The 22,040-nt window shown below is 39.6% G+C and overlaps 1 protein-coding gene across 2 annotated transcripts in view; it reads right to left on the bottom strand.

Annotated features, from left to right (window-relative positions):
- ptprn2 (protein tyrosine phosphatase receptor type N2) overlaps positions 1-22,040 on the bottom strand; it is a 243,530-nt gene that overhangs the window by 153,696 nt on the left and 67,794 nt on the right. For both annotated transcript variants that reach the window (XM_059533291.1, XM_059533301.1), the window contains 4 exons: positions 15,998-16,111; positions 5,302-5,419; positions 4,693-4,813; positions 3,523-3,925 (listed from right to left, as the gene is read on the bottom strand). In XM_059533291.1, coding sequence (XP_059389274.1) covers positions 3,523-3,925; positions 4,693-4,813; positions 5,302-5,419; positions 15,998-16,111 — 756 coding nt within the window. The remainder of the gene's footprint in view (positions 1-3,522; positions 3,926-4,692; positions 4,814-5,301; positions 5,420-15,997; positions 16,112-22,040) is intronic.

Below are 22,040 nucleotides of genomic sequence, written 5' to 3'. Positions count from 1 at the left end.
TTTGTCCCCATATCAAGGATCACCACGTCGTAGTCCGTTCGGACAACATGTCCGTGGTGTCCTACATAAATCGCCAGGGCGGTCTCGGGTCCCGAAACCTGTACAGGCTGACGGAACGCCTCCTGATTTGGGCTCAACGCAACGTGCGCTCGCTGAGAGCAGTGCATGTGCCTGGACTGCAGAATCTGGGTCCAGACAGGCTGTCCAGAGGCAATGTCCCTACGGGCGAATGGTCTCTACACCCGCAAACAGTTCGGCTGTTGTGGGAGAGATTTGGCATGGCGGAGGTGGACTTCTTTGCGTCCCACGAAAACGCTCACTGCCCCGCATTCTTTTCCAAGAACGAAAGCGCGCTGTCACGGAAATGGCCGTGCTGCCCGCTTTATGCGTTCCCTCCCGTCTCCCTCCTTCCGCAGGTGATAGAACGGGTGAGAGAAACGAGATGTTCAATACTGCTTGTGGCACCTCTTTGGAAGAACCAACCATGGTTCCCAGATTTGATGCAATTAGCAGATGTCGCCCCATGGCCGGTACCGTTGAGGAGAGATCTCCTCTCGCAGGCCAGGGGCTCGATTTGGCACCCTCAACCGGAGTTGTGGTCCCTCCATGTATGGGCACTCAACGGTTACCCGCTGATCTCGCAGTGGGAGTGCTAAATACCATCACTCAGGCTAGAGCTCCGTCGACACGACGTCTGTATGCCTCGAAGTGGTCGGTGTTCTCCAGCTGGTGCACAGCTCGAGGTTATTCACCCCTTAGTTGTGAGGTGACGGAGGTCCTCTCCTTCCTACAGGAGCTGTTGGATAAGGGCAGAGCCCCATCCACACTCAAAGTTTATGTGGCGGCCATCGTGGCGTTTTCTGAAACGGCGTCCGGTCAGTCAATAGGAAGGAACGATTTAGTCATCCGGTTCCTCAGAGGAGCTAGGAGGCTGAATCCTCCCAGACCTCCGTCAGTCCCTATGTGGGACCTCGCGGCGGTTTTGGAGGCCTTGAAGGGTCCCCCTTTTGAGCCTATCCAATCGGTTAGCCTTCAGCATCTGTCGTTCAAGACAGTATTCTTGTTGGCTCTCGCTTCTGTGAAGCGTGTGGGTGATTTGCACGCGCTCTCGGTGAGCTAGTCGTGCTTGGAGTTTGGGCCCAATGACTCAAGGGTCATACTCAAACCTAGGCACGGTTATGTGCCGAAATCCCTCAACACACCGTTTCGGGCTCAGGTTATTGCCCTGTCTGCCCTGCCGGTGTCAGGGGAGGATGGAGACTCGAGTCTTCTTTGCCCTGTCAGGGTTTTAAGAGCTTATGTGTCTCGCTCTGCTGCCTTTCGGCAGACGGAGCAGCTATTTGTCTCGTTCGGTGGACGTTCCAAAGGAATGGCTGTTTCGAGACAGACTCTATCCAGATGGATAGTTGACGCCATAGCGTTAGCTTACGCTTCCAGGGGCCTTCAGTGCCCGTTGGGCGTCAGAGCACACTCCACAAGAGGCGTCGCCTCGTCGTGGGCGTGGTCTACTGGGATCTCCTTGCAGGATATATGTATGGCGGCAGGGTTGGGCCTCGCCGTCTACATTTATCAGGTTCTATAACCTGGAGGTTCCCGCCTTGCAAGCAAGGCTGCTGTCGGTATAGAAGAATCAGGGCCCTGAGGGGAATTCTGAATTCATGAGCGCTATGCGCTGCCGACTGTTATATGGGCAGTATTGCGTAAGACCCGCATTGCCACATTGGTCAGGCCTTGCCTCGGCTGTGTGATGTCATATTGCCGCATCTACGGATGCTGCTAGATATGGGACGGAGGGCTTTCCCCCTTTTCTGTCCCGGACTCTCTGTGAGTCCCTCAGGTGACTGTGCACTGTAAATCCTGGGCGTTGCTTCAGGTTTATCGGTGTGTGATCCCTGCGCGCACGGCGTTTTACATCGGGTTCCCGTAGCGTCTTAGCTAAGACGCAGTACGAGAGAGCTCTCGTAAGAGAACGTACTCGGTTACTAAACGTAACCTCGGTTCTCTCTAGAAGAGCGAACGAGTACTGCGTTCTCTGCCGTGCGTACGATTCACTCTGGTTCGCTTCGGCGATGAAATAAATCAGGTGAGTCAGCCTTTTCGAGCTCCTTTTATAGGTTGGGCCACACCCGTTTCGGCGGGAAGTGGCAAGAAGGGCGCGAAGCGCCCTTATTGGTCTGATGTTGCATCAGCCTGCGCTCGATAGGCTGTGCAGTTGCCGCAGAACAAGCCAATGAGGGAGCGAGCCGTCTCGCCTATGGCTGTGTACTGCTGCAAATGCGCTTTACAAAAATACAAAATTAAGGATAATTTTTTGCTTCAGTATTTCGTGAAAAGAGACTTTTCCCGTAGCGTCTTAGCTAAGACGCAGTACTCGTTCGCTCTTCTAGAGAGAACCGAGGTTACGTTTAGTAACCGAGTACGTTTTATGTTTAGATAAAAAGATAGTTAACATTAAAGGTCAGCGAAACCCTAAGAATTCAATTTTTTTTTACAATAGTGCTCTCATTATAACGTTATTATTTTGCATTTCTGTTTTGAGCTGCGCAGATGACCAGTAGAATGAGGCAGCAGGTTTTTAATCAATGGGATTTAACTCATCATTTATCTCATTTAGAATATGCTTCATTATTTATACAACGTAACATTAATATTACAACTTAATAGGCTATCTGCACAACATACCTCAAATGAACGTGAACGTGAAACATGAACGTGTCTGCGTGGCTTTCAATGAACTCCTTTTGTGGACGCGTTCTTCACAACAATGTGCAGAAACACAGCAACTAAACTCTAAAAATTCACAGCGTTTTATTATAATAGTTTTCTCATTATAATGTTATGTGACAGTCCCAGTCACAGTTATTAATATTTTGCATTGTTGTTTGTCCTGCTTGCGCTGCGCTGAAGAGATAAATACCGTAGGAGGCTACTACAATTAAGTGCTTTACTACAGGGCAACGCAAGCAAATGCATCTTATATGAGATAAATAATATATAAAAAATATATATTTACCAGCTGAAATATTTTGAAATCCCTTGTACACTACTTGATCGAGAAAAGAAATCCTGCCTTTCACTCTGCCTGTGTCAGTTTGAGTCTTGTTTAAGGTTTAAATACCTGCTGTCAATATGCTCCTCTGGTGGTCAAGGATTATGGAAAGTGAAACTTAAATCTATAGGGGTGGTTGGATATATTCAGGCACGTTAACATATTTATTTGAAGCTTCTTTCTTTTCAGATTATTATTTACAGCATTATTTTAATAGACTGTATATTCATTTATTGGGAGAAAACCAGTAGTTCTATGCGAAATCAGACATTTGAGCTCCCCCATATAACCAAAATGGCAAGATCATAACACCCGGCGAATATTGGACTGTGAGATTGGTATTCGAATCAGGCTCCTCCTATCAAAGCAACGAATCTTCGACTATTCTAGAGGACCCCTAATGCACATATAAATATTTATATAACATATACAGAATAACATATATACATATGGAAAAATAAGGATTAGCTCACCATCTACTGAGCTGAGGGCTTCCTTGTAAGCAGGGCTGCTTGCTGAAGATTTGAAAAACAATTTTTCGATTTGGGGCTTTGGAGGTTGCTTGGAAGCTCCTGGCAGTTTTTCTATTTTGGTAGCTGGAGTGCGCTGAAGGCTGAAGTAACGCAGCTTTCCCTGTGTTTGACCTTTACCAGGATCTTGTGCTCTCATGGGCCCAGCTTGATACTGTTGAAGCTCAGCGAGAGGGCCTCCAGTACGATCCTGCTCATAACCAGTGAAGTATGATCGATCTGGCGGAGGCTGTTCCACAACGGCCTGGAGATCAGGCTGGCCTTGTAGGAAGGAGATGTGGGGTGAAAGAAGCTTCTCTTTGAGCTGGATTACACCCTTATGATTACGGGGGGCATCTCCCTTGTACTATGGGAGAAGAATAAATAAATATGTAAATAAATAATATACAGTACATAATATACATATGGTTTTGTAAAAATATCTTTATCAAAAACTGACCAGAGATAATAATGTTTAAAGAATTTCAGCCTCATTTTAACATTGTATCAGCCTCCCTCTTTCGGTTCTGCATATTGTTCTGCTCTATTTGAGAGATTATATAAAACAATTATATTCTTCCCACCTTTGCAGAATAGAAGGCCAAGCTGCCTTTAGAACAGCAGGGTGGACTTCACTGTCCAAACCAGCACATACATGGCTGGCTCCAAAAGCACTGCATGGTACTAATGTTCAATAGTGCAGTGAACTTTTCAACTCTCACGACTGTTAGCTTCAAGAACAGTGGTTTGGTGATGGTGTTTTTAGTACAAAGCAGGTTGCACCTCAGATTACACATGTCCCCAGTAGCTATGTGCTTATCTGACAGTCGTCTAATGAAGTGCAGAGCAGATAGCAATACATGGCTACTTTTGCTAAATCTGACATTCCACAGTATGTACAGTACAGTACACTTGTCAGAAGTTAGTAACTACTATATTTTGTACACCTTGAAAGCATATCCATCTACTGTATGTGTGGTAGTTCTTCCCAGTTGTTTACAGCCTCAAGCTGAAAATATACCCTTCCAAAAACTACTGATTTCACTTTTAGGGAGAAGTCACTATGCATTCATATACTTCAAGTGATATGTGAGCAAACTCAACTATTCATTTATATAGTTGTTGGAGACTCACCTTCCAAAGAACTTGCTGCCCTTGAGGACTCTGTTTGAAGGAAGCAACATCAGAAGGCAGGAAACCTTGAAGGTACTTCTGCAGTGTCCTGCTCACTTCTTCTTTCTGAGCCTTCAGGTTCCTGTCCCCATTGGGAATGTTTATAATACAATACCATGTTTAAAAACAGATGAACAGATTATAGATAAAGTGTCTAGAATACACACCTGTCCAGATCAGATTATCACTTTACTCTGTGGTTCAATTTATGAACACTGGATACTTTTACAGTATTTATAAAGCTTGATTAATGCTTATTTCAACAAATACTAAAACACTTCAACATTTCTAGTTGCATAAATCAACATTAGTTAATGAATTATGAACAAACAATAAATAACTATGAACAATACTATATTTATAAATATCATTAAGCTAAATAATTATACGCTGCACAAATAATTTCAAGACACCAAATGTGTTAAATAAATGTTAACTGCAAAAAACTTGTGTTACTAAACTGTTACATAAAGATACTGAAACTGAATTAATAAAATAACTACAACAAAAGTTTCCATAAACACATTATTGTGACGGATGTTAAACATAACATAGGATTTAGGAGCTCACCTGGAATTGCCTCTGAAATGAGAAAAGGTGTTTGTAAATCCTTCAAGAGGAACCTTGGGTAGTTGTGAGAGCTCTTTTGAGATTACCTCCTGAGTTGTGTCATCCTGCCAAGTATATCCTATAAGAAAATGGACAGAGTGAACCATAAAGTAACATATACATAAACTAACCGGATTATATTCAAAGAAACCCTGTTTACATCTTGACCTTGCTGACATTTAAAAAGACATTACAAAGACCAGACAAGAGAAACTATTTAAAGTCACCATCATGACTGAAGTACACTGCTGCTCTCTTTGCCCACAAGCAGAACTTTAAATAACTTGCTGCTGATATTCAAAGTATTCACGTTAATTAGTTCGTATCTTTTCATGCTGACTAAAGACTTGCGCAGTAATCTGAAGAATTGCATATGCAAGCATTCACCTGAATTTAGCATTTTGAAAAATGCTATGCTTTAAGGAATGTTAAACTTCTGGTTAACATCAAAATCTAATTCTGCATCTCACCAAGAAAAAAACCACTAGGAATGAAATAAGACCAGGCCAGGTCAGAATCACAAAGCTTTCTGAATTCCATGGAGGAGAAACATAAATAGAAAAACACAAAACTGATGCATCAAATCCCATCTTGTGCATTCTGAAAACATGTTCACCCAGCTTTCATGCAAATGTCACCCAATCAGACATACTTGAGATTGTTCACCACACTAAGGGACACAGGTATGCAGTGATTGAACGGATCGATGGGAGGAATGTCATTAACCACCCAAAGATGCAGAGGAAAGAGACTGCCTGTTAAATACTGTATTCATTTTATTAACCTGTACACTCTCAGAGAAAAAAGGTACAAAGGCAGTATCTTTTTAAAAAAAGTATTTTTTTTTTTACTTTTTAGGTATCGATATGTACACTTTAGGTATTGATGCTTACCTTACGGTACCAATATGTACTCTTTAGGTACAAAGATGTACCTTTTGAATAGGTACCATCCAAGTTACAGCCTTTGTACCTTTTTTTCTGAGAGTGTATCAACATTTAACATGTTTTAGTATTTGGTTTAATTTAGCACAAATTTCATTAAAATGTTATTTTTATTCACTAAAATTAGTCGCCAAACATTAATTAATGAACTTAATTGTTATTTTCATCCAAAACCAAAAATAACTAAAAGAAGAAACTGCCTAAAAATTCAGTTAAGAGAACAGCAAAAGAGAAATTGCAAGCACAAGGACAGCTGAGCATTTACGTGTTACACCAACATTTACCCTCCTGGAAACACACACACTTACAATGTTGTTATACCTTCCTGTCACCCATGAGTGCGACATCCTTTTGCCTCAGCAAAGGTCCATCTCATTAGGCCTTGGATGGAGCCTGATATAATGTGCTATTACTAATTAGCAGACTTGTCATTGATGTCCCTGCTCTCAAAACGTGTGGGGGTGATGGTGGTGGTGGGGGTGTCTTCCACGCATCTATTGCTTTTTTTTTTTGAAGAGAACATGATCTTTAAATGTTTAAATCCCTTGTTCAGCAACAGACTTGCCTTCCATTCTTTGTTTTGACTGGCTTTTGGTTGTGTGGGTTAATACAAAAATGGGTGCACAAGTTAATGTGGAACCATCTTCCAATTAGTAGAGCTGACAAACATCGATTTAATTCTCTTCATCATGAATTGCCTAATTTATTGTGATAGTATAATAGCATAAATTAGGCAGTGGGGCAGGTGGGCTTTTCCGGGATTATATGGGATTTCCATAGTATCTTCATGATCTAATTAATATAACTCAGGTGGCACATTCCACAAATATGGTACACCCTTGTATCCCATTATTTTAACCATTAGAGGCACAAATCTTTTTTTTTCAGTTGTCATTGTGAGAGCAAACTGATATGTTTGCAATACTGTTATCTAGCATAAAATTATGCCTCAAGAAAAGGCTTCTGGACAGATTAATACTGTCTGGCGGTCTTGAATTAAGCCCATGCAAAATGATGTGAACTTTGCTGCAGAGTAACAAATGCAGGAAGATATAATATTATTTTCATAAGCCCTCTATGCTAAAGAGAACCACAGAGAGCTCTGTAGAAACTGTTGACATTTACTGTACTGAAAAGGACTTTTGAAGAAAAAAAAAAAAAATTCCCCAAAACTGAATGCAGGTAACAAAATGTGAATCATATTGGCAGGTTTGTTAACTCAAATGTATTTTAAATATGCAAAAAAAAATCATGTCCAAGGATACATGCACTTATACTCTGTCAAAGCACTGATAGCAATTATTGCCAACAATTTTGGGATTGCAAAGTAATAGTCCCTGTTTTGTAATGCAGGTTTTACCAGTTACACTGTTATTTCTAACAGTTAGCTTTGAGCGTGCAAAGAAGAAATCTAAGTAAAATGTAGGACTCGTTATTTAGCATGTTGGAAGGCTAACACACAGGCTAACAGGTACCAATCAAATGTGTTTTCACAGCCTGATCTGTCAGATATAGTGCTTCTCCCACACTATCAAATAAACAACACATATAAATACATTTGTAGCACTTTGGCAGAGTATAGCATTTTCCCAGCATGCATTGTGGCTGCTGAAATCTAATTTGTTGCCTTTTTATTGCTGTTGAATTGTACTGTATTGTTATGCATTTGTGTTTTCCTGTTTATTTGTGTTTTCCTGTTATTTGTTATGCCACTTGCAAGTTTTATACCAATGTTTTTGTCCTACTGCTAGCTACAGAATTTTGCCATTTCATTATTTGTCTTGTCATGCCTTTCACTTTAAGTTCAAGATTAAATACATTTGTATGTGAAAAAATTTCAAATCTGAGCTCCACATAACTATTTATTATCAGCCTACAGCTCACCATAGCATCGAATAAGCTGAAAACAAAATGGCCATCTAGTTATTAAGGTACTATTGTATTCTGCACATTACTGTGGAAAGATATTTCAAGAAACGGTTTTAAAGCAAATTTATTCCCAGGAGTTTTCAAACATCTCACCTGCACGCAAACATCTACACAGGTGTCATGGATGGTTTTAAGAGGTATCCATCAAAAATTGCTATTGTGGCCAGTGTCCCCTGCTCGCCTGCTTTCTGTCCTTTTCACTATTGTTTCCCTTGTCTCATCTTTTGTGGACCATGAAAGTAAGTAGCTCTAATGCACGTCAAGGTGAATCACTTTGCTTCACTGAGCTCCTATCTGAACATAGAGTTCCTACCTGGATGATGGTAAGGCCAGAGGTCATTGGGAAGTCTGGAGGGCCTTGTTACACATCTATAAATGTCTCATGGCACCAGTGTCTATTCATAAGCCTTGTGTTGTGTTACCTGTACCCCACACCAGAACCTGCATAATCTGTTACACTATATACATCTAATAAACTAATTTGTAAATTTGCAACTATTTTGAAAAATAAACAGTCACTAATTATGTACCTGATGTCATGTCACAGCAAAATATATAAGGTGAAATAAAGATATTTGGAGATGGAGTATCTGTAATTTAGAATATGTACAATATTATCTAGTGTGGAACAGAACATAGGAATGTTGAGACACTTTTTTCAAATATATATTACATTGGCACTGCATCTTAAAAATGGCATAAGATTAGAGTGACCAGACGTCCCGAAGAATCCCGAATCTGGCCCTAATTGTCCCGAAAATTATACTAAAGCAAAATCTTGAGTTGTCTGATAAACATTAAAAATCTAATTAATCTATATGCACAAAGACAATATGACCTTTTTGTCCCCTTTTTGTTTTAAAGCTTGATGAAGAGAACACAAGTTGCTGCAGCTGCGAGGAGGACAGCGATGCACATGCACACGAGTGATTAACAGTTCACAGCACTGTGTACAAAAAATACTCTGCTACACAATTATTTCGTTATTTTCGTTTAAGCTTATTAGCGTTAGCGTTAGAGAAAGGTCTGATTTACGCACTGTTACAACAGTCGTTGTTTTTTTTTCTTTTTTACAATGACATTTGAGTTCATGATTTTAATGTTGTTGTTTTTTGTGGCAGACTAAAGACTAATGACAGACTGTTGATCTTTGAATAAAAATGTGTTTAGTTAAGGTTTGAAATTCATTATCTTTTATTATAGGCTACGAAGTCTAATATCATAAGCCCCCATCCCCTCACCCAAGACCGCAGACTCCCCACCGTCCCGAATTTAAGCCAATCTCATCTGGTCACCCTACGAAAGATGTTACTGATACTGCGTTCCAGGCAGCTTTTGAGCCCGTAAGTCATGACTTCAAACCACGACTCATGACTTTGTAGCGTTCCAGGCAAGTCAAGCCAAACTGCCTGAGCGCAAGGAATTGTGGTTGCTAGGTGTAAAAAAAACAGCGTGGCGGACCGTACAGGGCTTATGCTCATTTACAATAATTTCTATCGCCAAACATGCTTACTCCTTTCTTATTTGAGGGAAACGTAATTAAATAATAATAATAATAATAAATTATAAGCATGATCGTTTGCAGGGTCAAGTTCAGGTTTACTTAACGCTACCTTAACGTTAGCTATGCCCAACATTTCCATGTGGCGATATACTTTCACGACATTCTTATAATTTCAGAAACATAACATTGTTATACATAATTGTGTGTGTATTATTATATTATTATTATATTATTATTAATTTGATTGCATTGTTATATTTGTCCTTAAGTCTATTTCTCACTGTGTACCACTTGCCAAAACACTGCATCCGTAGAGGCTGCCATTGTTGTTTCGCGGGTTATGTGACATCAGAGCTCAGAACTGGGAATACATCGATCTACAGTATACAAGTTCTTGGGTGGGAAGTCACGAGTTTGACTGCTGTTCCAGTGCACTTTAACAGCTAGAAGGTTGGAAAAACACAGGTTATGGGTTGCCGGGAATGCGGCAAAAGACTAAATAGCCAAATATGTCTGTCTTCATTTTTGCAATATAAAAATTGTGCAGTTGAAACACAAGAAGATATTCTTTGAAATAAATAAATAAATACATGCAGCCCATACTTCAGAAAGACTACAAAAATGGATTGTTATGGACCATTATAGGCCGGTAATACACCTAAAATTAAGCAATATATTGACTTCAAAAGCATAATTTTGTCTTCCTTAAAAATATCATTGTGACGAGTGGGGTGGGGCCGAGGGATGTGGGAACACGAGCGAGGCCGGTGGAGTGATTGTTAAATCCGCGACACCTGCGACCCACCACCAGTCTCGAGTCCCACAGAGGAGATGGAAGGATATAAAACTGGAGCGACGACAGTGAAGGACGAGAGAGGACCAGGCCTGGGCTTTATTTTATGTTTTGGTTTTATTTTGTGCGCATCAGTCGTCCGTGAGGGGCTGATGCGCTGTTTTGTGTTTATTTTGTAATTAAAGTTTCATTTTGATTGTCCGCCGGCAGGGGCGTCATGCATTCATGATTTTTTAGGGGGCACATTGGGGGGGGGGGGGGGGGGTGGGGGGGTCGGGAGTATAAGTCATTCTACGAAAGCACTGTATAACTGATATTGGCTTATTTTTTTAAATTATTTTTTTCCTTTTTATTCAAAACAATTCCAAACATGCTTAATATATCAGGAAATATCTCGTTTCTCAAATATGTGTAGGTAAACGCGTTTTGCACCTTTATAGATTGTTATTTGATCAATATATGGAAATGTAGTGTAATCTATTAACTACACATAAAAACCTGACTTTTTACTTAAGTGCAATATCATGCCATAAAATATTTTTAATACGACTGAATTTGCATTTAATGTAAATTTTAATAACAATATTGTAAGATACTTATTTTAACACTTTCATTTTACAGAGAGTAAATAACATTTACATTATCAAAAAACATTTTCATTCAGTCTAGCCAGAGTTCAGGCACTCTCAAAAACTCCCATTAAAATCACTGAAGCACTTTACATTATGAAACGAATATCTTACTTACATTCGTACGCACATCTGCACTTTTTGTTGTTTCTGATGAGAGAATTCGCTAAATAATTCAGTCAGCGAGCAAGTGAACAAAACACCGCGTTTCAGTGATGACTCTTCTGGACGTCTCTCATTGGCCATTGCATCCATAAGCGCAACAGAATAGTTTCTGATTGGTTATCATGAAGCGTTGTACGAACGCGTCTGTCTCTGGCTCAGCGCCAGCCAGCGAACGCAGATTTGAATTTAGCAGCTGATGCTGTGCACTGAACGATCGAATCACACCGCTGTGATTGTATCAAATATATAAAAAATATTATTCTGCTATTTTTTTTTTTTTTTTCGTTTGGAAGCTGCATTTAAAATCCACTTGGCCCAGAAATCTGAGGGGGCACGTGCCCCCTCACTTTGAATGGGCACGACACCTGTGTCCGCCGGTTCCCGCCTCCTTCTTCCCGATGATTATTAAGGTTTTATTATTACAGTGGTGCCGAAACCCGGGAGAAGGAGGGACGCGCTGCTGAAGATCCCTCGCCGCTGTGGTGAATCCGCGGTGCCATCGAGCAGGCGAGGAGTGTGCCGCCATGGACGCTCGAGGCGGTGGACTGGAGCGAGTTGCCGGGGACGGGCGAGCTCGCTGCCGGCCGCCCGCGATGTGGACAGGCGGCTGCCATCCGTGAGGGGGCGGAGGAGTCGGCACCGTTCGCCAGGGGGCCGGAGCCTGCTGCCTCCGTGAAGGAATCCGGAGGAGCAGGGAACGGGGACTCCTGCCGGCTGCCCAAAACCGATAAATAAAAATCATAACCGAAAATAAATCATACTTTTAAATTACACTATTGTTCAAAAGTCTGGATTTGTCATGATTTTATCTTATACTCATCAAGGTTGCATTTATTATTTCTTCAAAAAACACAGTAAAACAGTAATATTGTGAAATATTAATACCATTAATTTACTTTTTTTCTATATATTTAAATCTGGTTTTATTTATTTATTTATTTAGCAGCCATTACTCCAGTTTTCAATGTCGCAATAAACATAATTTCATAAATATCAAGTTAATGTGCTCCTGCGAAATAAAAGTATTAATTTATTTTAAAAAAAATGTAATAAATAAACAAATAAATTACAACTTACTAACCCCTAAAACGAAGTACAGTTGTATTTACTGATCTGTGTGCTTTTTTTGGCAATTAAGCCAATAACTGTGATTTATACAATTAATTAAATAAAATTTAATTGAAAGCTGACTGACAGTAAAACATCACCCTGTTTCCAACCTGGCAAACAGCATGAGAAAAAGTATGCATTACGTGACTTAGACTTCCAGGAGAGTATTGTTTTTAAAGAACAAATAACTTTCAATTATTTCAGAGAATCAGTTCTGAGGTATTTCAGCTGTCCATTATCTGTGACCTCACTTTAGAGACAAGCCATTAAGTGCGTCTTAATTCCCCCTCTTTCTCACTCTCCCTTCCAGCAGCTCCTTACCAAACTGTCTGTCTATCACCTCCTATCTGTCCCTCTCTATTCATTAATAGCCTTCTACTCCAGGAGACATCTGTAGCTTCCCATTATCTCTAGACACACTGACCACAGTTGAAGATCAAAGGGATGGCATGATGCTTTATGAGCGGGCTGTAATGTTCAAATCCAGGGAGCAGGGAAATCTGAAGAACATCTAAAGACAATGCCAAGAAATATGGGGCAGCTCACAGCAAGGGAGGGCAGTCAGTTTGCATGATAGACCTGTATAACAAAGAGAGAGCATTCTGGCCGTCCGGTCAATGGCATCGATCTAATGACATTGTGCAGGGTGTGCGACGGTGGCTTCACAAATTGCGTGATTTCTACAGCTACTCTAAATGCGTGATAAAGAGAATTCTGAATCGATGGCATTGATGTTCTCTACAAATATCTGCCGATCTCACTCTCTGCTGTGAAGAGGAATGTGGAGGGATGTTGGTCTGCTGAAGGGTTTTGTAAGAATTAAAAAGAGTGTGTGAATGTGATGGTTGCAAGGCAGATTTGATCAGATCTCAAACATGCACAAACAAAGGGTGTGTGCATAAAAATGTCACACAGGCACACACAAACCCAGGGCAAATGGACAAGAAAACAAGATAGGATGACTGGAAACATTTAGTGGTTCACACATTTGTCATCTGTCTGCTGAATTGGGCACAAATTCATGGACGGAAGCACACAAACAAAACACATGCGCACAACACACTGCCGCTCGAACACAAACAAATGAACACAAGGGAACATCTAAAGACGTCTGAGATCTCCCTTGCAAAAGCGCTCTGAAATTAAAATAAAAACACTGCAACACAGTACGTCAATCAAAAGCCGAGGTTTCAGACACCATCTGCATCCAAAAAGAAAAAGAGAGAGAGAGAGAGAGCAAGAGGAAGCTGAAAACAGCCTCTCATCCTCCTGATCCTTCTCTCTTTATTTGGCTTGGGTAATTGGAGTAAGTCGGCCATCTCTCTGGCTCTCTAATATTCATTACCATGTTGGTAATTTACCCAAAGACGGTTGCGTGCCTTCCACGCTTTTCAACTCTCATTTATGGCTGTTTGAAAAGATCAAGCTAGGAGCAAGCCTCTGCAGCCTATTAAAGGCTCAGATCCTTCGCCGAGACAGACAGGATGGAGCATGCTGCCCCCAAATGGCTATGTTGGAAACTGACAACAATAAGCCCTGTGTTCTGATTGGTGTCAGAAAACATGCTTTGAATATACACTGGTGCAAAAGCAGAGTGAACCGAGTAGTTCTTATTTACATCCCACTAAATAACATCATGACAAAGAGATGTTAAATAAGACCCATATACTGTTTTATAATAGCTACAATTATGAAGGAAATATAGTTCGCGCAAAAATAAAAATTCTCTCATTTACCCACCCTCATGTTGTCCTCATGTTGTTCCAAACATGACTGACTTACCATGAAAGAAGATATAAGGAGACATGTTTTATGTTCATACAATGAAATTCATTGGCATCAAATGTCATTTTAGACCCCAAGTGTCCTTTAAAATATCTACTTTTCTGTTGTGCAGAAGAAAGAAATTCAAACAGGTTTGTAATGACATCAGGGTTGGTGAAAAATTTCCCTTCTTTAGACTTTAATACAGTTATAGGGGTCTTATTTCGCCTCCCTTTGTCATAATGGTAATTTTTTTTTCAGTCATATTACACCAGATCTATTTCCTCTCAAATGGTTAGTAAATTGCATTATAACAGCTAAATGAATGTGACTCATTGGATAAAACCAATGTTTGTACCCCCTGAATTAAATCTGGATGCTTTGAAATCATAATACAGATGATTAACTGAAAAATTATATATTATAGGGTTGGTATAATTTGTATGTTACATGTACAGTTCGAAAAAGCTTAAAGGAAATAGTTTATAATCATTTAAACCGTGTGAACAATGTGTATCAAAATCACTTCAATGTTACTAATTAGCTTTTCATATAAAGTGGCTTTAAGTTTTTGATGAAACCCCATTCTAACAAAACTGCATCACACTGAACAGACGTCTAACACAGAGAGCATCCAGAGTTTGTTGTACAAGTGCAAGTATCTTAAGTCAGATCTACAGATCAGGCATGTTCAAACAATATGTTCAGCTTGAACAGATTAAGACTCTTTGCAGAAGTTCTCCTCTATCAGTGATAGCACATTCAGTCCAGCCCTGCTAACGCGGTGTATCATTGAGAAACCTTTCTGTCACGAAAGCCCTCAGAAGTCCAATTCCAAGCCCCTGAGCAGTGGATGAGTGCTCAGTCTCATCCTTTCATCCCGCTCTCTTTCATCTGTCCATGTGACAGACAGCAACATCGTGCCACAAAGGATGAGTGCACGTTTGGCTGTGTGTCAGCTTTGACTTGAGATGACGAGCTCTGGAACTGATTGTGACACGGTTCTGCCAAGGATAAAACTTACTAGCTAAGTACATTGACAAAACCAGAAACTGCTTTTAGTGAAGTTTTGATAATGTTTTTTAATCTGTTACTTACTGATCTTAGGTTTCACAAATGTTTGGCCAGCATTTAATCATGTCAACAAGGTGCACAGCAATCAAGGTCAAAACAGCTAAAATAGCCAGTGAATTCATTTACCTAACACTGCTATCACGATATTTTTTTTTTTTTTTTGTCAAAACGTAATTTTTTTTCCTAGAATCTTTAATGAATAGAAAGTTCAGAAAAGCATTTATCTTTTGTGAAAATGTAAAAGTCTATACTGTCACTTTAAGTTAATTTAATGCATCCTTTCTTATAAATTCATTCATTTCTTTAAGAAAAGAAGTATCAAACTTTACTGACCCCAAACTTTTGAATGGTAATGTGAGTATTTAGAAGATAATTATGATAACAAATAGACATACAGTACGTTTCCACGTACTTCATGGCTTTGCTGCACTAAGTAGGTATAATTGCAAAAGAGTTACAGTAACTCTGACAACTCAGCAGGCTAATGTCAGATCTGAAGAAGGTAACAGACTGAAAGCTAAAGCAACTGACAGCTGATAAGAAGTGAATAATTAACAGTCAGGGAAGTTGGTAAACAAAGAGATGTGTAATTAGAAAAACAGACAATGGACTTGTGAATACATAAACAATAATTTCCACAGTAAAACGTATCTTATACTGTGGAAAGAAGAAAACAATGAAATGTGATACGTTAACATGATAAACAAGCGCACAAGAGTGCTGTGCACACAAAGAGATGCGATACCTCGGTGGGCCAGCTTCTGAAGAACGCTCCTCAAACGCTGCACAGCTGCTGCAGACACATCGTAAGTGTGGGGAAGTGATCCGGAATATCTCTGACATTGACCAAACACCCCATCTGCAAAATAAATACACAGACAACTTTTACAACCAAATCCTGTATGGCATTCACACAAACCAGCCTCATAAAATACTTAAAATAAATAAGTTTAGATAAGTTCATGTTGTGCAAATATCAAATAATCAAACATGGCAATCATTCCATCAGGATCACAACATAAGACTTACTGAGGCAAACATTATTTTGTATCAGGTAATCTACTTCCTGCTCTTTAAATGAGCAAGAAACCATATGAATTTTAAAATACTATCTAGATCATGATAGTGACCATTATAACAGAAAACCTGCCCACCCATGTTAGGCTTGAAGGAAAAAGCACAATTGTTTGTGTCTACTAGCCATCAGTTTATTTTGTGAGGCTGAAGTTTCTGCTTGGGGTCATAATAGCCACAGGGGTTTGGGGTATTTTCTTTCTTTCTTTCTTTCTTTTTGACACTTTTAAGATAAGCACACAGGCCATCAGGAAAGACACCTATACAGAGACACACACACATTATCTGGCCCCTTGTTTATCTCCCCATCACCAGGGACCCAGTGCCACTCAATAGTCTGTTGCTAGGCAACCCAAACCATGGCTCAGATTGGCTTCATAATTCAATGGCTATCTGGGCGAACAGGGAGGATGCAGGGTATAGCAACGGCCCTCACGAGGAATACTAATGACCACAAGTGTTCCTCCACCGTGCAAGAACAGTTTTCATCTGCACCACGACGTGATGGGATCTGTCAGACTAATGTCGTATGATAAGGCATAAACGGTCAATTTAATTAGCCTTATTGTTTCATCATAAATAATTATTTCATTGTAAGCTCCAAACTGGCTCACTTAATTTATTTAGGGAAGCAAGCTGAATTGGCAAAATGGTATTCTAATATGTGAACATGAGCATCTTTGAACATAGTAGGGGAGAATGAGAGAGAATAAGTGCAATAAAAAAATAATTCAATTCAACGAGAGGAAGCAACTGACCCTTCGCAGGGAGTTTGATTGAAAGGCATAATGCCAAATCCGCCATTTTGTCCAACAAACAAACCAGACAGGAGAGTACATTCTTTTCTGGGACTTTTAAACTTTAAAAAAATGTGTGTATGGACCAATTGGGTGTTTGCAATCAGTGATGATGTTGTTTTGTGGGCAGGGCCTATCTAGTAGTAAAAAATCATGAGTTTATATCGCCGACTTCTGGCTTTTTTCCCTCAGAATTTACAAACTCGTTATTGTTAAATTAAATTGAGTAATAAAGTCCAAACTAGAAGATATAAACATGCATTTGCAAGAAATAAAGTCAGAATTGTGATATAAAACAGGTGAATGTTAAATGTAAAATGTTAATAGTAATGGGGTAAATGGTATTTTATGCTGTAACTGTAGGGCTAAATATGAAAAGACGATCGGTTCACGTGCCGCTTGAACTGAGGCGCTACAGTGATCTGTCATGACACAATAAAGATCCACAAAATGTTATTTATTGTTTGAGGTTCTTTAAAAAATAAAGGACAAAATTTGAAAGCTTAGACTTCAGATCAGAAGTAACATGCTGTCTTGTCTGTTGGCAAGTTGTCAGTTTCCTCTTTGCTTCGCGATGTATTTTTCACTGCGTGAGAACATAATGTGTGGTATAAGAGCTCCAAGGCTTGTCAGATACAGCAACAGAAACTAAGGGGGGTGGGTCTTTACAAAGAGTCAATTAAGAGAATACGAACTGAAAATGAGACAACAAAAACAGCATACACACACTTAACATCTTACTCTGCCTCCTTTTGACTTGAAACCTGCAATGTCCAAACTTTTTTACATGCACAGCAGACACATGATATAACCACCGGCAAACAGACCCTTTTCACTGCCTCCGTGTCGGTTTCCATAGCAACCTCCCTCACTGTCGGCTGCCTTTTTTTTTTTCTTTTTCCGACGTCTCCGGGAATAATCACACTCTAATTACAGTCATTGTGCTCAAATATAGACTCGGCTGCGCTTTCTTCTATCCCACGATTCCTCAAGCTCTACACTGTACAACCATAAAACATTGCCACGGGGAAATAGAGTGATTGGTAATATAAAATCTGTCAGGCAGTCTGAGTTATCAAACATGATACATTTGCTTCCTACTTGGTGGTACATGCTTTGCCTCTAGAACTCTGCACTTTGTCACTCATTTGCAAAACGCTCTTAATACTAGCTACGATAAGCTTAATAAAAGCTCTGAGAGCTTTAGGTGGGTCCGTCATCAAGAAAATCCTACACTGCTCCATGATCGGTATTGTGGCTATTATTTCCTCTGACAGATCAGAAGTGAAGTGAAAACGGAGAATATAGATTGACATTTCACAACATTTGACCTATTTAGAGAAGGTCTGGATCTCTCAAACTGCCTCTGTCACAGTGAAACCTTCTCTATGTAAGCTGACAAATGGTTTCAGGCATGTGATACTCTAACCTTGCAAGCAAATCAGTTATATTCAAAAAGAAAAAGCATTTTTAAAAACAACGAAAGCAACCGGATTAAATATTTCAGAGAAACAAGTGATTATTTTAAACAAAAACTTATAATAATAATAATCAGATTGTTAGAATTATGCCATAATCAAACCAATAAACATTACAAATATTTCAAAATTTTTGGTCAACACTCTGATTATAGTGATCTAATATTATATGAAAATGTCTATTTGTCTCACTCATAGTGCCTTCACCTTAATGTGCTGTAATTCTTGTGAAATACCACAAGGAGGAGACTTAACAAGCAAAAAGTGTGACTGATACCCTCCTTTTCTGAGATCACAGAACAGCCTTCCTGTGGGAAATGAATGTGTTAAATATATTCATGGTGTATTGTAGTAGCAGATACTGTCTAAATTGGATGATTGCTCAAATTCTAGATGATTTTTAATTGAATTGTTTTGTTGTTTCATGTTCACATATACTATAGCTCCACCGAAGAGAATGACTACATCGTTCAAAATCAATTACATTTTAAAAATAGTTCAGGAAAACACAATTCTTACTAAGACAAGAAGCCAGTAGATATTGGCTTTGACTGATGGATCTGAAATCAATATCCACAGCCAAATAAAACAGAGTACTATTTTAAGAAAATGACACTTCTGCACAGACTGAGAGCATTAGGATTATAATGAGAAAGAAGACCACATTTCAAATCCTTTGCTGAAACTACTGAACTGAAACAAACAGTAGAAAAAAATGCAAATACAGAGTAACTAGAAAACTTATATTATACTATGTGACACTTCTGTACAGTACAGTACTAAAAAAAATAATAATAAAATAAATCTAGTCTGCCAGTGGATTTAGCAAAGACAGGGCTATTTAGCAAAGGGAGAAAAATGAGATGTTAAACTTGTGTCTCATATTTAAGATGTTCTCTTTTTTTAGGAACTGGCATTAAAAGCAAATTGTGGACACAAGACTTGCTAAGTGGTTTTCTTTTCTCATCTCTTTTGTTTCCCCATGAGTAAACAGATTTAAAGCACTTCTTCTAGGAAGCGACAAGACAATATTACAGCACAAATTGTGGTTGACCTTATCTTTCCATGTCCAGTCAGTTGAGGTCACTAGATCTGCTTTACTCTTTAATGCAAACTATAAAACAACTGAAATGTCTCCTGTCCTCCTCTCAGGTTATGATTCCTAACCCAACACATTAAACCCACATTTAACTGAGCTGCTGTCAGAGATGATGAGGACTTGAAACGAATTGCAGTAATATAGCCAAAGATTCACAAATAACAATAACTCACGATTTCCTCCTCAATGACTGTTTCAATAAGAGAGCAGGTTATGAGGATGCAAACGGAGCTCTTGGGAATGAGGCAGTGAAGCACGTCTCCCATTGACAATGCTGAGGCAATTATGTTAATCGATGAAACAAGTGAAACACGATGTTGCTCTTTTTCCTGAATTTTTTTCGCAGTCTGCTGGTCAGTCGACACCTTGTTGTCTAAATCATGAGATGGGCAGATAATGACAGAACAAGAGGCTGTGGTCGTATGCGAGACAACAGCCGCAATGAACAACAGAGAGCTTCAAAATTATTCAGATACCCAGTCAGCTGTTCAAAGACGTTAAAACTATTACTTTAATGAGTCTCAGGCAGACCACACGGATCGCTGCAGAAAATCGATTCCACGGCGCAGAGTGAACCCCAGAGTGATACTAATGAAGATAAAGGCCAGCCAGGGCCACAGAAGAGGAGTCCATTTTTGCAGCATTAAGAACCACAAATTCAGTAGATTATCTGGATATGTTGAAGCCTTGTTGCATTGAGGCAATTAGTTCATATGCAGATCTCGCTGAAAGTTAAGCCAATACAGCAGTGTAATTGTTACCAAGTAATGTTGTTACAGTACCAAAAATTCAGTATTCGGTACCGATACCAATGAAAATCCACGGTTCTCTGTACCAATTTCAGTACCAAAGCAAAACACAAAAATTTGCTAATTAAAAAAAACAAACACTTTTTATCATTAAAAATAAAACCAATGCCATTCTTTATACTTATTTACAATTGTGTTTAAAGTTTTTCTACAAGTAATATAATTATGAAAAACAGTAAGCAATTTCACCCAAATAATTAATAAACAATTAATTTGTCTTTTAATTAATGAAATTTAAACATTTTATTTTTTTGGTAAGTAAAGGGGATTTGCTATTAAAATTCAAACATTGAATATAATATTGAAATATTATTCACAATAACAATCGCGTGGTTTGATGATGCTAAGAAGGAGCGTGGAATGATGGGACTTTTTGTCTTCTACCCAACCGCTGACGCCCATCAATCAGACGGAAAGATAAATCATGGATTTAACGGATGAGGTAAAGTTTTATAAATGTTGTGTTTGATGACATGTCAAACACAAAAATTGGGCATACATAGCAAATGCAAGTTAAACTATTTGCGTGAGTAGATTACATACAAAGTCAATGCAAAGACACGATCAGACCATGGATCAGACGCGTCCTCGCGCGGGTATAGATAAGCGATGCTTGTTTCCTTCCTCTACGGATACCCTACGGGTAATCCCATATGTGTATTCTTCCACGGTAAGGTTTTCCTCTTGGTAAACCCATGTCTTCCCTTGACAAACCCGCTCTGTCAGTCTCTTCTGGCAGTTGCCATCTCTACTCTAAGGTATGACCTGCCTCAGAGACCCATTCCATATGTAGTACTGCCCCCTGGGTCAGTCCATATCAGTATCTCCACGTCACCTCCCTATGGGTAGGATGTGGTCTCCGTAGTGACCTTTTCCTAAGGCTCACTTCCCCATCGTTTTGCCAAGCTGAAAGAATAGCTTTTGTGGCACGCCAGGGCTTGTTGACAATTGCAGCGCCACAGGGTTGTGATGGTGTTCAGGTTGTGCCATTTTCCATAGGACCCCATATGTCGACATAACTCGCAGTGACCGACAGATAGGGAACGTCTCGATTACATACGTAACCCTAGTTCCCTGATGGAGGGAACGGAGACGTTATGTCCCCATGCCACAACCTTGAACCATTCGCTGTTGCCGGGACACGCTCTCGGCTCCTCAGCGTAAAACCTGAATGAGTGGATGCACCTATCGCCTACTTATACCCGTGGGCATGGGGACTGGCTCAGGTATGTTAAATCCACTAGCCAATTTTCATTGGTGTTTTCTCTTAAACTCAGAGATGATTGGCCTCCCAAGTGAGACCCCATATTGTATGTCGTTCGACATAACGTCTCTGTTTCCTTCATCAGGGAACGATGGTTACGTACGTAACCGAAACGTTCACTCCGAGCAGAATTGATATTTTACTGATTTCTGTTCATGCGTTTCTCTGTATTATTACTGTTTTGAAACCGGTTTGAGTAGAAAAAATTGTGTCATCTTGTCATAGCATCAAAAAATACAAAGAGAGTCTTAGCCTAAATTGCACTTA

The sequence above is a fragment of the Carassius carassius genome, chromosome 3 (genome assembly GCF_963082965.1).
Source record: "Carassius carassius chromosome 3, fCarCar2.1, whole genome shotgun sequence".
Lineage (NCBI taxonomy): Eukaryota > Metazoa > Chordata > Actinopteri > Cypriniformes > Cyprinidae > Carassius > Carassius carassius.
Note: the sequence above shows the minus strand (reverse complement) of the source record. Positions and strands in the feature narration are given on the sequence as shown.